The sequence below is a fragment of the Callospermophilus lateralis genome, chromosome 20 (genome assembly GCF_048772815.1).
Source record: "Callospermophilus lateralis isolate mCalLat2 chromosome 20, mCalLat2.hap1, whole genome shotgun sequence".
Lineage (NCBI taxonomy): Eukaryota > Metazoa > Chordata > Mammalia > Rodentia > Sciuridae > Callospermophilus > Callospermophilus lateralis.
The window spans coordinates 815,177-830,137 of record NC_135324.1 but is presented as its reverse complement, the minus strand read 5'-3'; the positions used below and the strand labels follow the sequence as shown (position 1 = coordinate 830,137).

Here is a 14,961-nt window from a genome sequence, read left to right as displayed (position 1 = left end):
ATGACACAGAGTTCGTTTCTCCTTTTTCCATCGTTTGCCTACTTTTCTATGTGGGCAGACGGCAGACTCTGGCCAGCCAGGATCCAGCCTGGGCTTGGCTGTCAGTGCCACCCTGACCTCAGGGAGGCTCCTCCGGTCCCGTCCCGATTCTCCTTGGGGTCCACCGAGAGGGGTCATGTCCCCGTGCTGCGTCCTGGCTTACACTTGGGAAGTAATGACTGGGTGAGATTCAGCTCCTGCTTCTAAATTCTCACAACCCCAGAGGGAAGGTCAGCAGGGCGGATGGACAACAGCACTTCGAGGCCAGGCGCTGGGCCCTGCTTGGAGTGGGGTGCAGCCGTCTGTTGGGGTGTGGCTCCTCCAGCCCATTGACTTTTAAAGGGAAACACCTAGTTCTAGGTGACAGACCCAGATTCTCGTGAGCGAGTGTTTACTGAGCAGAATGGCAGGTGCTCCAAGGGCTTTTTAGTTGGTGGTCTCTGAATATGTTTGTACTTAGTACTTTTTGTGTCTTTGTGTTTGCTACAAGTGGCTATTAATGGGCACAGCAGGGCAGGGCAGGAACAGCACCACTACCAGCCACAGTGGGTTAGTGGACAGAAACTCCTAGGACCCCTCCCCTTATTTGTGACTGAACTCAGGGGCCCTCGACCACGGAGCCCCATCCCCAGCCCTTTCTATATTTTATTTAGAGACAAGGTCTCGCTGGTTGTCTAGGGTCTTGCTTTTGGCTGAGGCTGGCTTTGAACTCATGATCCTCCTGCCTCAGCCTCCCAAGGCACTGGGATGACAGACGTGTGCCACCGCGCCAGGCCCAGCACCCCTCTTAGAAGCCCAAGGGTGAGCCATCCCAAGGACTGGGACAGGATCCCTCGACTTGAGACTAGGTTGCTGAGGCTGGCACCCACTTCGCTAAAATCTCTCCTTTGGTCTAATCCTTGCAGATCCCTATTCTTTGATGTGAGAGGCTGGAGCTGCTGAGGTTGAGAAATGGCGGTGTTTCTTTTAAGGAGAAGCCACTTCTTCCCAGTTCTTTTACCTTATTTTTCTGCACATGGAGAAACTGAAAACGGCGAGGACAGACACCCTGGCCTGCTCACAGAGGCTCTGACTGCACTGTGCGGCCCGCAGGGCACCCGACAGGGTCCGTCATGCTAGGAAAGCCGCACTGTCCTGGAACGCAGGAGCAGAGCGGAGTTGCCACGTCCCCCAGAAGCAAACACAAGCCTCATGGGGAGCAGAATGTGCTGGAACAAACATGTTCTCTGCCACACCTCAGCCCCCTGCCTCCCCAGAACCCCCGCGCCCCCCGTACCTCTTGGAGGGGCTCTGGAGCCGCCTTCTGCAGGGGTGCACGTGCAGTATGGAGGGCTGGGCTGCTGGCATTCTGAAGGCTGGCAGGGATCCTTCATGCGGTTCACCACATTCTCAGACAGCTACGAGAATGGAGGAATGGGAGAGGAGACATTGCTATCACAGAAACAAATGGAAATTAAGGCTCCCATCTATTCACGCCTCAAATTTACTGAACACGCGGTTTCCTCAAGACCCTCTCCAACGACACAGTTCTCCAAAACCTCTTCCGCTGGCCCCCTGCCCAGCAGACCCACGCCAAGCCCATCTGGATGCCAGGAAACCACGCAGTCCCCTGAGGCTCTGTCGCTTCTCTGGCTCTTGTGTCCACACTGTACTCTTGGCGGCTTGAGTCCTTCCTCCACACTCTGATGGCACTTCTGCTGTCCCTCTGAGCCAGCGCCACCCCTGCCTCCCGCCCTGGCTCATCTCTGCCTGTCCAGGCTGCATGCATGCTCCTTTAGGGGCAGCTCAGCATCCCCTTCTCCAGGCGCCCTCCCGGCCACGTCCAGGTGACTGGGGCTTCTTCCTCAGGGGCTGCAGCTCATTCACCCCCATCTCCCCTCCAGGGCCACCCGGCAGAATCAAAACGCTTCCCGACTCACTTCACCTTAGTTCCCCTAATGAAGGCTGGATCACCAACGCGTTCATTCATTTTCGGGCAAGTGAAACAGGCATGAGGGGGCTGTAAACAGTTTACCAAGATGAAACAGCGGGCGAGGGATAAATCCAGGCTAAAGACCCTTAAGAGTTCACTTCAGTAAATATTTATTAAGTGCCTAATGTGCACAAGGCACCATAAAGCACAGTGGAGGGGAAGGCATTAAAAACGACTGTAGACAAAAGATATGATCAGCAATTCTCCTTCTAGACAGCTAACCAGGAAAAGTACTCCCCTGGGCACTCGAAGGCATGTGCCGGGATGTTCACTGTGACATGGGGACCAAGAGAAAAAACCAGGAAAACCCTAAACTTCCAAGATAGACAACTGGTTAAAGAAACCAGAGCGCACACATTCTATGAAGTGTTACAGATTCATTAAAAAGGAATGAGCTGGGCACGGTGGCACGTGCTTGTAATTCTAGCAACTAGGGAGGCTGAGACAGGAGGATCACAAGTTTGAGGCTGACCTTGGCATTTTGGTGAGACCCTCTGCAACCCAGTGAGACCTCAAAACAACAAGGACTGGGGATTCAATGATAAAGCACTCCTGGGTTCAATCCCCAGACCCCCAAAAAGGAGGCAAGACTTGAATACTGTTATAAAAGGATGCATGGGATGTATGTGTCTCCATTTTATAAAAGATACACACAGCTATAAAAAAAAAGCAGAAAACACAAATCTAGCAGAGTGTGGTCTATGCATATCCACATTTACAAAGGCAAGTGTGAATTTTCACATATGTACCCAGGCATGAGATTGGGATCTGCTCAGAGCAGGACCCAGGGGGACACCTACCCAAGCTCTCGGGGGAGGAGGGGCTGCTTAGGTGTGGCTTCACTCTTGTCCCTGTTGTGTCTCTATCCCCTTCTCCCCTCCTTATGTTTGTGTTTTAATTTTTTTACCACCAATATTTCTTTGGTAACTAAACACTATAGAGGTCCCTCTAGTATTTAGGATGTATACAAACCAAATAGCTAATTAACGATACAGAACAAGACAAAACCTAACGTGTACATCAATAAAGAGAATATGGTGCCAGGAAATGGATCTATACATAAACGATCCCCTGGTTTTCAATAAGATCCTGCTGTGGCCTGGACAGGGCTTGAGTTTGTCCCCTGGGGCTCGAGTGTTGGAAGTCGGGTCCTCAGCTCAGTGCTGTGACAGGAGACGAGACCCTGAAGAGGTGGTGACTAGTGGGAGCTGGTTACTGACCCCTCGCCGCCATCAGAATGCCATCCGCCATGAGGTGACACAGCCAAGAGAATTCAGTGGGGAAAGAACAGCCTCTGCAATGAGTGGTGCGGGGACAACTGGGACAACTTCCTACTCCCGTGCCAAAGAGCAAAGGTGGACCCACACCCTCCACCAGCCACAAAAACCAACTCAAGATAGTTCAGTGACCTAAGAGTAAGAGCTAAAATGACGACTCTTCCCAGGAGACGGGGGTAAGCCTTGAAGACTTCATCGAGGTCACCTTAAAAATGACCCCAAAGGTAAAAGCAAACTTCACCCAAGTGTCAAGGTTTGCTTATCCAAAGACACAACCAAGCACCTAAAAAGATAACCCACGGGATGGGAGAAAATATTTGCAAATCAAATACCTGAAGAGGAATTTTATCTTGAATATACCTAAAAATTCACACAACTCATAATTAAGAAAAAAAAAAAAAAGAAAGAAAAAACCCTCTAATTTTAAAAAATGGGTGCTGTGGTGGTCTGGATAAGTTTCCCCAAAGGGGAGGCCTTGGGCCTGGGCCAGCATGACCAGGAGATGACAGACCTTTGAGGGGGGCAGCAGGAGATCCTTAGGTCAGGGACTCTGCCCTTAAGGGGTACTGCAGGATCCCAAGCTCCTCTTCTTCCTCTTTGCTTCCTGGCTTATGATAGGAAACATCTGCCCCACCACATGCCCCCACCATAATGTGACACCCTGGCCACCGGCCCAAAACAATAAGGCCAACCGATCCCAGAAGAGAATATACAAAACCGGGAGCCAGAACGAACATTTCCTCTTCATAAGTTGATTATCTCAAGTATTTCGTTATAGTCACGTGAAACTGACTGAACACTGGGCAAAGGACCTGAACAGAATGTCCTGAAGCAGCTCTGCATCATCTGTCATTAGAGAAATGTAAAATTAAACCACAACAAGAAGCCATTTCCATCCACTGAGAGAGCTAGAATGGAAAACTCCAGGCCAGGCTGGGGTGGTGGCTCAGTGGTAGAGCACTCGCCTAGCACATGTGAGGCACTGAGTTCGATCCTCAGCACACATATAAATAAATAAAGTCCATTGACAACCAAAAAAAATACGTGTGTGTGTGTGTGTGTGTGTGTGTGTGTGTGAAGGCCAGAACTGGGTGTGGTGGCTCACACTTATTATCCCAATGGCTTGAGAGGTTGAAGCAGGAGGATCACAAGTTCCAAACCAGCCTCAGCAAAAGCAAAGCACTAAGCAACTCAGGGAGACCCTGTCTCTAAATAAAATACAAAAATAGGGCTGGGGATGGGGCTCAGTGGTCAAGGGCCCCTGGGTTCAGTCCCTGGTACCAAAAGAAGTCAAAACAAAAAGTGGTGGCAAAGATGTAGAGAAACCAGAACCCTAATACTCTGCTGGTCAGAATATACAATGGGTCAGCCACTATGGAAAAACTGTCTGGAAGTTCGATAAAAGATTAAACCTAGAGCAATTCACTCTTAGCTGAATATCAGAGAGAAACAAAGACATGTCCAAACAAGAATTTGCACAGTAATATTTGTATCAGCATTACCCATGATGGCCAGGAAGGAAACAGCTCAAATGTCCATCACCTGATGAGTGGATAAGGAAAATGAAGTGTCTCCAGACAAGGAATACTATTCGGTCATGAAAAGGAATGAAGATACTGATGCATGCCACGACGTGGATGGCCCTTGAGAACACGCTGCCAGGTTAAAGACATGAGATCCCAGAGGCCACACCTATGCAGTAGGTTACATATGTCCAGACTGTGCAATTCTCTAGATAGAAAAAGTAGATTAATGGTTACCTGGGCTTAGGGAAATGAGGGGCGGGGCTGATAGTTACAGGGTAAGGATATTTGGGGGCAGGGGGTGAAAATGTTATAAAAATCATTGTAGTGGCCGGGCACGGAGGTGTGTGCCTATGATTCAGCGGCTTATGAGGCAGGAGGCCTGCAAGGTGGAGGCCAGCCTCAGCAACTTGGTGAGGTTCTAAGCAACTAAGCAAGACCCTGTCTCTAAATTATATACATACATATATAAAAAACTCTGGGTGAGAGTGTGTAAAATGATTGTGGTGATGGCTGCACATCTGGATACAGCTCCCTAGTAGAATACTTGCCGGGCACACGGAGAATCTGGGTTCAATCTCTAGCAATGCTGGAAAAATCTGAATTGCAGACTTTAAATGGGCGAATTGCATGACATGTAGATTACGTCTCAAAGCTGTTACAGAGACACCGCCAAAGACAAACATGAGCAGCCCAGATGGGACGTCACACCAAATCGCAAAAGGAGACGGTCCTGTCCCAGTGGCACAGGCAGGAAGAAGCCAGCAAACCTGCAGCCCTGAGTTCTGCGGGAGGCTCGGGCTGCTGAAGGTGGAGCGCTCGAAACTGCCACAGAAGGCTCATGGGCTGGGGCAGAGGGTCAGGCGACTGTGCGGACAGGGAAAAGCCGGAGAGCAAAGAAACCACGGGAGGAGCTGAAGGGCAGCAGGGGAGGAGTTCGGTGGTGCTTGCCTTGACTCGGAGGAATGAATGAGCCGGAGTTACAGAAGGCAGGGGACTTGTGACCCCAAGTCAGTGGAGGAACGTGGGTGACGATGACAGAAACAGGGACATTTAGAGAAACCATCCTGAGAAGGTGGCACACGGGTTTGATTGTAGACATAAGAAACCCTCAGACTGTAAAGAGCAAGGAGCCTCCAGAGCGGCCAGCTCGCTCCCTGAGCTGTAGCCACCAAGTCGACCCCGCAGGAGCTGAAGGGTAAGCCCCAGAGCACGGCCAGTCCCCAGTTCTTGCTAGAACCAGTCACACCCGGAGGGTCGGCCTGGGACACCTGGCTGAGTGTGAGGTGACAGCAAGGGCAGAGTGGACATTCTTCCAGGTCGGTGGGGACATGGGCTGAGTGGACACTCTGGGGGCACCCTGATGGGGTGCTGGGTGACTGTCCAATTCTGGAGAGAACCTGGGGGCTGGCTAACTACACAATGGTGGCCTGGAACTGGCCAGGGCTGGGAATATTGTCACCACAGAAGAGGATGGAAAGGCAGCGGTGTTCCTGGTGGAGCTGGGACGCCAGTTGTTAGAAATTAGCCAGCACCCGATGGGGCTTCAGAGTTGACCCTTTTGAAATGCACCAGTGCCGAGCCCAGTGGCACACACCTGTCATCCCAGCAGCTCGGGAGGCTGAGGCAGGAGGATCACAAGTTGGAGGCCAGCCTCAGCAAGAGCAACTCAGGGAGACTCTGTCTCTAAATAAAATACAAAATAGGGCTGGGGACAGGGGCTCAGGGGGTGAGTGACCCTGAGTTCAATCCCTGGTACTCCCCATTCCAAAAAGAAAGCTCTAATCCTCTGAGGGGCTGGGGGCAAAGAACGGGCACCCAGGTGCGCAGCACTAAGCCTTGGGCAGTCCTGGAACCTGTGTGGGTGTGGCTGAGGCACTGATGACGTGTGAGGTCTGCATGGAAGAGGCCATCAGAGCGGGCGATGATCCAACCTATACTAAGGGGAAGAGCCCCGGCACCAGGGGAGCAGCCCCTGGCACATCAAGGAAGGCTGGACCGGTGCAGCCCACGTGGGGTCCAGAGGAGCGGCCTGGCAGAGGGAGGAGGGCAGCATAGCCAGCCCCCATTTCCCCTTAGCGAGTCCGTGCTTCCTAAGTACCTGCTACGTGGTGGCTAGGTTCTAGAAACAGTCAAAGCAATGGAGGAACAGTCCTGGCTTTCATGGGGTAACGGCGAGGAAACAGGACAGACAAGTCATGGGTTTCACACCCTTTTCCACCTGACCCCAAACACCACTGATTTCAATCACAGCCTCATTTTCCACAGCCTGATGAGAGGGAGGGACGCACTAATGAAATCCGCGTTCCACCTCGTACATGCCATTCCTGCTGCAGAAATGTTCAAACATATGCTTTGAAAACTCAGTGAGGATGTGACAAGTGCCATAAAAGAAGAAATACATTATTCAAGTCTTGACAGCACGCAGGGCAGAGCAGGAAGCCACGTGGGCAGGAGGAGGCCACCTCCGGGAGGGAGGCGACGGTTGCGGCGAGAATCCCACCCTCGGATGAGGAACCCCAACTACACACCAACCGGAGGCCAGATTCAAACAGAGTCTCTGAGAAGCCGGGGGCTGGCGTGTCCAAGGGAACCACAGAAGGCCAATATGGCTTGGAGAGAGGGGACCAGAAGACCAGGCCAGAGGGGCGGAAAAAGGCAAGACAGGGAGGCCAGGGAGGAAGTTCAAATCTGAGCCAAGGGCAAGAGGGGGCCATGGTGAGGGTCCCAGAGGTGAGCCACAGGCTCAGGCTGGCCAGGCCCAGCCCAGGGGGCATCGGTTGAACCACGCGCCTGGCGCCCGAGGGGTTAAGGGAAACATTGGCAAGATGCTTGTTGACAGCGAGAGATTTGTAATATTTTTTAATGTTGCTACAAAATACAGCGAGTAATATTTTTAATCAACAAATATACATACACACACAGGAGTCGTGCGAGAATAAACACCATCTGGGCAGTGCCAACGGAACCAGAACGGCGGCTCCAGAGCCAGGCGGGGTTGGGTGCCTGGTGGCATAGGCCCACTGGTCACTGTGCCACCAGAGCTGGCCAGAGAGCATCCCGTATGGTCGGCGGAGGGAGGGCCAGATCCAGAGCATTGCAGGGAAGGAGTGTCTTCCAGCTGCATGACCTTGCCCTTGACCTCCAGCTGCACGACCTTGACACACATTTTAGCTTCTCTGCACTTTGGTCATCTGTGAGGCGCAGGTGCCCTCGGGCTGGGCAGCTCAGGGATCAGGCTCTGCAGCCAGACCTGCCCGAGTCTGGATCTCAGCTAAGCCGTTTCCTAGCTCTGTGACGTGGGGCTGAGGTGGGGGGCTGTTCTCTCTAGATCCACGTCTTCACCTGTGACATGGGGATAAAGCAATGGCGGGCTTCACAACAGGGCTGCTGGGAAGAGTCCCAGGAGCCACCTACAGAAGCCAGCTGGCGCGAAGGGGACAGTCGGTATGAGCTACTATGTGAAACTGCAACGCGCTGAGCAAATACTAATCATGACCCCTGCCACACCTATGTGGCCCCTGTGAAACGCATGGACGGGTGGACAGTAAATAAGGACAGTCGGGATTTACCACGCGCTACAGATCTCCAGTTCCTGGTTCTCCAGGGGACTCTGGGACCCTGAGCAAATCTCTTCCCTTCTCCTCCATGATGTGCATAGAATTCAACGGGGCAGACTCTTTCTAAAGCCCACATGGGTCCCACATCTTACGGCCCAAGCTGGACCTGCCCTCACCTGGAGTGACGGGGAAAGGTGGAGGAGGAGGGGTCTGTCCCCACCTGCGCGGGCCTCTGGGAAATCCCACAGAGGCAAGGACAGGCGGGGGAGTGGTGCAGGGTCTACCTGAGTCACACCCGCCCACAGAGACCTCCCCCCTTCCATCCCAGCAAATGCTTCTGGAAACCCAGATTCCTCTTCCGGAGGGTCACCACGGCATGACCACAGCCCAAACCCTGCCCTCACCCCAAAGCAACTGTGATCTACAGGAAAGGCCCCCCGGAAGACCTAGAGGGTTCTTTATTCAACTGTGTAGGTCTATGTGTAAGTCACGTGCCCCCCACAGCTAGAAGGCAGGGGGTGGGGGACACGGGTGCTGCTGCCACAAACCCAGTGGCACTAATGAGAACCGACAGGAGATCAGTCACAGAAGGAGCTGTGCCCTGCTGACCTCATGTGACTAAGAAGAGTCAAAGCAGCCATAAGGACCGACGCTCTGCTGTCACTACCCACTGTTGTCCCCTCTCTGCGCCCACTCCGGGTCCTAAAGGAGGAAGGTGACCGGCTCACTGCTTTAGGGATTTCAGTTCACATCACTTCCTGCTGCTTTGGGCCTGCGGTGGCACAGTATGTCACCTGGTGAAAGAACTCGCCCCAGGCCACGAGGTCAGTAGGAGGCCGGCCCACTGCAGAGTAGGCTGCCCGAGTCCAGGGCCTGCACCGTGACCATGGGGGCGACAGGTCAGGAGCAAGGGGAGGGGCACTTGCTCAGCAGAGTCCATGGGCTCACACTGTCCCCGGAAGGAAGGGCTCCCAGGGAATCCAGGCGGTAAAAAGCAGAAGGGTCCAGAGAGCTGAGATAAAGCCAAGGAACCGGCAGAGTCCAGAGGAGGCTGGGCCACCGGGGAGCCCGGTGGACTTCTGTGAAATCTTGATGCCCCCACTGCATACCGTCACTGTGTCCCCTGCCCTGCTCGGCTCTTTGGACATGACATCCAGGTGCCTACTTCCGTGCTGCTACTCCCAGAATACGAGCGCCATCAAAGGCAGCAAGGGTTCCATTTGAAATGTGCATCTTCGGTGCTTAGAGAGTGCACATTTGAGATGCTCAGATATTTGTCAAATTAAACATTTATTAAAAGCAAGATGCGGTGGCCCACGCCTGTCATCCCAGGGGCTCGGGAGGCTGAGACAGGAGGATTGAGAGTTCAAAGCCAGCCTCAGCAATGGCAAGGCGCTAGCAACTCAGTGAGACCCCACCTCCAAACAGAATATAAAATAGGGCTGGGGCGGGGGCTCAGTGGTTGTTAAAGGCACAGGTCCACAACACTGTCCTCATGGGATGGAGCACTGTGTGTGTTGGCTCTCCTGAAAAACCACCTGAGAGAATCAACTTAACAGGGGAAAGGTCTAACCGGGCTCACTCCTTCAGAGATCTCAGCTCCAGTCACTGTCCCTGTTGCTTTGGGCCTGTAGTGGCCCACTACATCTCGGTGGGAGCACTGGTGAGGCGAGAAGAGGCCAGTTCCCAAACCTGCTTCAAGGGCACACCCCCAATAACCTAAAGTCCTTCCACTAGGCCCCACCTCCACTAGGTCCATCAACTCCCAAGGGTGCCAGAGGCTGATGACCATATCCTTAACACATGGGCCTTCGGGGATGCTTACCCAAATGACAACAAGTAGAAAAAAGATCTAGCCGTCAACTTTATACTCAGTGCTCACAGTCACATGGGACATCACTTTCCCACGTTCATATATGAACACTCACTCTGGGAACACCATATCACATCCGACCACCAGAATGGGAAGTTACACTCCAGGTCAGTGTCACGTGTCAAAATACACTCTACTGTCCCGATAGCTAAAAAGAACAAACAAAAATCAAAAAGTGCTTATGGTCAACCAGAGCAGATAGGACACAGGCCAGTGACATGACAGACGAGCACAGAATACAAGCCACAAAGCAGTCAGGCAAGACAGCACTGCTTGAGGGCCCCAGGAGTTCCAATAGCAGAACTCCAAGTTCAACTGCAGCGAGGAGGAAGACAGCCTGAAGAGATAATCGCAGAGAGGGCTGGGGCAGAGGCAGCCTTTGGGAGTAAGGAGGGTATGAGCAGGACAGGGAGGGTTCAGAGGGGCCCTGAGGTTCAGCCTGGCAGTGAACACAGGTGAGGGAACCCAGTAAGATGTACAAGGTCACTAGGTCCCATCAGCCGAGGCTGCCGATGAGTCTTCAGGAGGCTGGAGTGCATTCTGCAGGCCTCTGGAAGTCACTGATGGCTCCTGAACAGATACGCAGTCAGGATGGGCTCTTTGCACAAGACAGTCCCAAAAGCAGGAGGAGGGAATGAGATCGTAGAGAGCAGGGGGCAGGGTGGTCACCACCAGTTAACCAGCAGTAAGAGGGCTGAGAAAATGTACTAGCTGCAGGACCAGGTGGGGACCGAATGGCTATGAAAGACAATTAGGCAACGAGAATTACTGCAGACCCGCATGTGTCAGGAGGCACGCACGGGGCAGGTGGGGAAAGCGACTGACAGAATAGTACATACAACGTGATCTCATTTGTGCCATAAAAAAGGAAAGGGTACACTTGTATATATAGGCTTGGAGAAAGTCGGAAAGGATTCATGGAGAATTGGGAACAGTTGGCATTTAAAAATAAGATGCATTTTGCAAGAAGAGAAAGTCACAAAGTAACAGACAAGAGATGACAGCAAGGCTCCAAGCCTGCTTGCTGGGAAGGGGGCGTCAACAGCGAGCTGAGAGCGGCGCGGTGCCAAGGAGCTCCTTCCCTGGGCAAACAGGTCGCAGGAGGCTGCAGGAGGTTGCATCTGGAGGAAGAAATTAGGGAATCCCTGGCGCAAACCGAGCCAAGAGACAGGCCAGAGGGAGGGTGCGTTTCCTCCACCCTCCAGAAGGGGGCAACATAGCTCGTGGCTGGAGCTGGGAAATCAACCCCCTGAGTGAAGACAAGGGCGCCTATTTAAAGCTAATGATAAAAGCAACTGTGACTTACTTTTCCTTGAGCACCCGCCATATGCCACGCTCCAGGCTACACGCATTCCCTGAGCACCACCATGCCACAGACGGAGAACGGAGTCGGGGGTCTGAACAAGTCACCCACGGCCACAGATGGCCGAAGCACCAGGGCTGAGACTGGAACCCCAACCCGTACAAGTGGCAGAAGTCACCTGGAGCTCCACAGAGGTGACAAGAGAACCTTTGAATAGCAAGTCTCGTGCCCTCCGTTAATGGTGCTTGATGGAGCCCGGGGAGGGGGACTGAGGCACATCCCTCTGAAAACAGACAACCTACGTGAACTTGTTGAATGTCACGAAAATGGGCATCTTTTAAACTTCAAATGTCACTCGCTGGGCATGTTTGAGAAGTAGCCAGTGGAGGCATCGGTTCCATATGGGCAGGAGCAGGGCCACCACCTTGCTCTAAGAATAGAGAAAGCGTGATGCTGAGCATGGGAGGTGGCCCAGGGTGCCCAGGATCTGCGCAGCTGAGCCAGGCCCTGACCACCACTCCACCCACCCAGTGCCACGCTTCCTGAGGACACACTGGGCACTGGGTGCTGTGCCAAGCCCCGGGCAAAGAAAAGGAGAGAGAAGTGCATCCCTGATTGTCCCCAGCCTCGGCTGATGGCCCCGCAGGCAGAGAGGGCGGGTGGGGTTGGCCACAGGGCAGTACCCATGTGGCTATGTGGGGCCTGAGTCTGTCAGGACACCCCAATCCAAGAAACTGCCCAATTCCGTGATCCTAAAAAGATTCCTCCTCTCCTTGCTGAAGGCTGTTGCCGTGGAGATCTTCCCCCCCCCAGCCCTGTTTTCTAGGAGCTGAAATTAGACCCGCCGGCTGCTTGCCACAGATCTGAATCCCAGAATGTCAGGACCAGGGGACCCCGGGAGACCTCCTGGCCCAGGTGTGGCAGGGCCAAACGCTGCAGGTGCCAGGCAGGCGATGAGAACAGGTAGCATGGTCCCGTCAAGAGAGAGGGCGAGAGAGAGTATGATCCAAGTGCAAGGATGGGGTGGTGGTAAGAGGTGCCAACGCGTCACCCCAAGAGGGCAGTCACCTCGAAACTCCGACAACTGCAAAATGCTGCCATATGGGAACAGACTAGACGCTCAAGGCTTTTTTCCAAAAGAGCTAAAAATCCAATTTATGTAAAGCCGCTAATTTTTTTTTAGAAATACTGGCAATTAACTCAATTCTATTAATACCATGAGGTTTCTGGACTCGTGGCTGAGGGCAAGAAAACAGCCATGGCTTAACTCTCTGCAGCAGGTGTTTCGCTGAGTGGTGTCAGGCTCAGGGCTGGGGACGGAGATGGAGAGAGCAAGATCGGGCTGCTCCCATGGCCGTGGGGGAGCAAGGGTGTGAGCTGCCTTCAGCCAGGGGCAGTGAGCAGCAGGCGGCCAGCGGAGTCGCAGGGTGACAGGCAGAGAAGGGACTGAGCCAAAGAGGTCAGCCCAGCACTGCAGGGGAAATGGAATCAAGCAAAGATGCAGGGCAGGAGCAAGCGTCCCCTGCTGAGAGGCACCAACACATGGACTCCTGAGCCAGGCCAGGCGCCAGCCCTTCATCTAGAGGCAAGAGGGAGAAGCCCAAGGAGGGGACCCAATTAGCTGTGGCTCTGAACAGTCCCTGCAGCGCAGGAGGGGCGTCTGGGGGATGTGCTCCCCCCAGGCTGCCTGCATGTTAGGGTCACCAGCTTGAAAACCGTGGAGAGTCCACTGTGCCTTTACGATAATGCCCTGGTAGCCCAGGAAACAGGATTTGTGAGAATTGATTCTACGGGAGAGAAAGATGGAGGGTGGAGCGTGGAGGGTGTGGGGTGTGGGGTGTGGGCCTGCACTGAGAGAGGTTAGGATAGAGGGGATGACGGGACGAGAAACGGCCACAAGCTCCAGGCCGGGACCTGTCACCGGGTGTAAAGCAGGGGAGGAATGGGGGGTGCTGCAGATTTTCTGGTTGAGGGGCTCCATGGTGGAGTCACAACCTAAGGGACAGGTCATTCCCATGGGAGGCAGAGGGGGTGCAGGCGGGTGCCACTTGGATGTAGGGTATGAAATACAAGCACAGGACACGGGATACGAAAGGAGAGCTGGCAAGGGACATCTGGGAGAGCGCTGGGTTGAAGAGCTGGAATCCAGAAGTCGTGGGCTCCTGAGGAAGGATGGAAGAGAATGGCCAGAGACCCAGGGCTGAGCAGGTGACACTCAGAAGGTGGAGAAAAGAAAGGGCAGAGATGGCATTTTGCCCAGACACCAGCAGAGAAGGGACTGAGATGATCATAGAGACCTTCCTCCAGCTGTGGAGAAGGCAGCCCTGGCCACCCAGAGGGACCGGGGCGGCCTCCCAGAGTAGCACCTTCATTTCCCAAATGAGGGAACTAGCCCAAGAGAAGCTTAGAGTTAAAATTAACAACTGCCCTTCAATTTATACGTACATATGTGTATAGATATGTATTTTTCTGGTACCGGGGATTGAACCCAGGGGTGCTTAACCACTGAGCCAGCTCACACCCCTTTTTATGTTTTATTTAGAGAACACGGTCTCCCTGAGTTGCTTAGGGCCTCACTAAGTTGCTGAGGCTGGCCTTGAACTTGTGATCCTCCTGCCTCAGCCTCCCGAGGTGCTGGGATGACAGGTGTGCGCCACCATGCCTCAGCTTAAATTTAAATTCCTACAGATTTATCTTTTACTGAGAAAGAGTTTAAAACACTGTGCTGGATAGAGTTAAGGACTACTGCCAGGGAATTGCAAGTCTGACTTCCTGAAGTCAGAGGCCAGGGGGAAATCACGATAACTCTTGTACTGTTTAAATTTTGTCACTGCTAACACTGATGTTCAAATAAGCCCCAGAGAGTTGCTCAATCTGTCTTTCATGTGCGGCTAACAGCAGAGTTGTGAGGACGATCCTCTGATCATCTACACACAGTGACACCGTGAATTTGGGGATCTCCAAGCCATGGAAACAGAGGGCACCAAGGGTACATCTACATACAAGTGTCTGTCCTTCATCTGGCCCTGTCTCAGCAACTGAGGAGGAAAGTTAGAGAAAACTAGAGCCCTCTGCTTCCCTGAAGAATTTGCTCTACTTTGTTTCCTAATACCTCAACAAATGTCAGAAGATGTGACATGTTTTGGCAGCATCCAAAAGAATAACATATGCAGGAGTACCTAGCCCAGGGACGGGCACACGGTTTGGATTCAGGCAATGTTTGCTGGACCTGAAATTGGAACGCAGACACCATTCATTGGAAAGCAGAAACTGGCTTTCCTGTAGTGGCTCCTTCAATCTGCACTCACCAAATGGGCAGCCAAGTGGGGCTTCCAAACTGAAGACGACTGGGAAAGCCTGTGATCCAAGCCCTTGGGGATATCTGTGTTCAATGGGAGCCTGGCGGTGCTACGT

At 53.1% G+C, this 14,961-nt stretch overlaps 1 protein-coding gene across 1 annotated transcript in view; it reads right to left on the bottom strand.

Annotated features, from left to right (window-relative positions):
* Chchd6 (coiled-coil-helix-coiled-coil-helix domain containing 6) overlaps positions 1 to 14,961 on the bottom strand; it is a 179,968-nt gene that overhangs the window by 157,581 nt on the left and 7,426 nt on the right. The window contains exon 2 of the mRNA XM_076841134.2: positions 1,316 to 1,436. Within this exon, the coding sequence (XP_076697249.1) occupies positions 1,316 to 1,436 (121 nt within the window). The remainder of the gene's footprint in view (positions 1 to 1,315; positions 1,437 to 14,961) is intronic.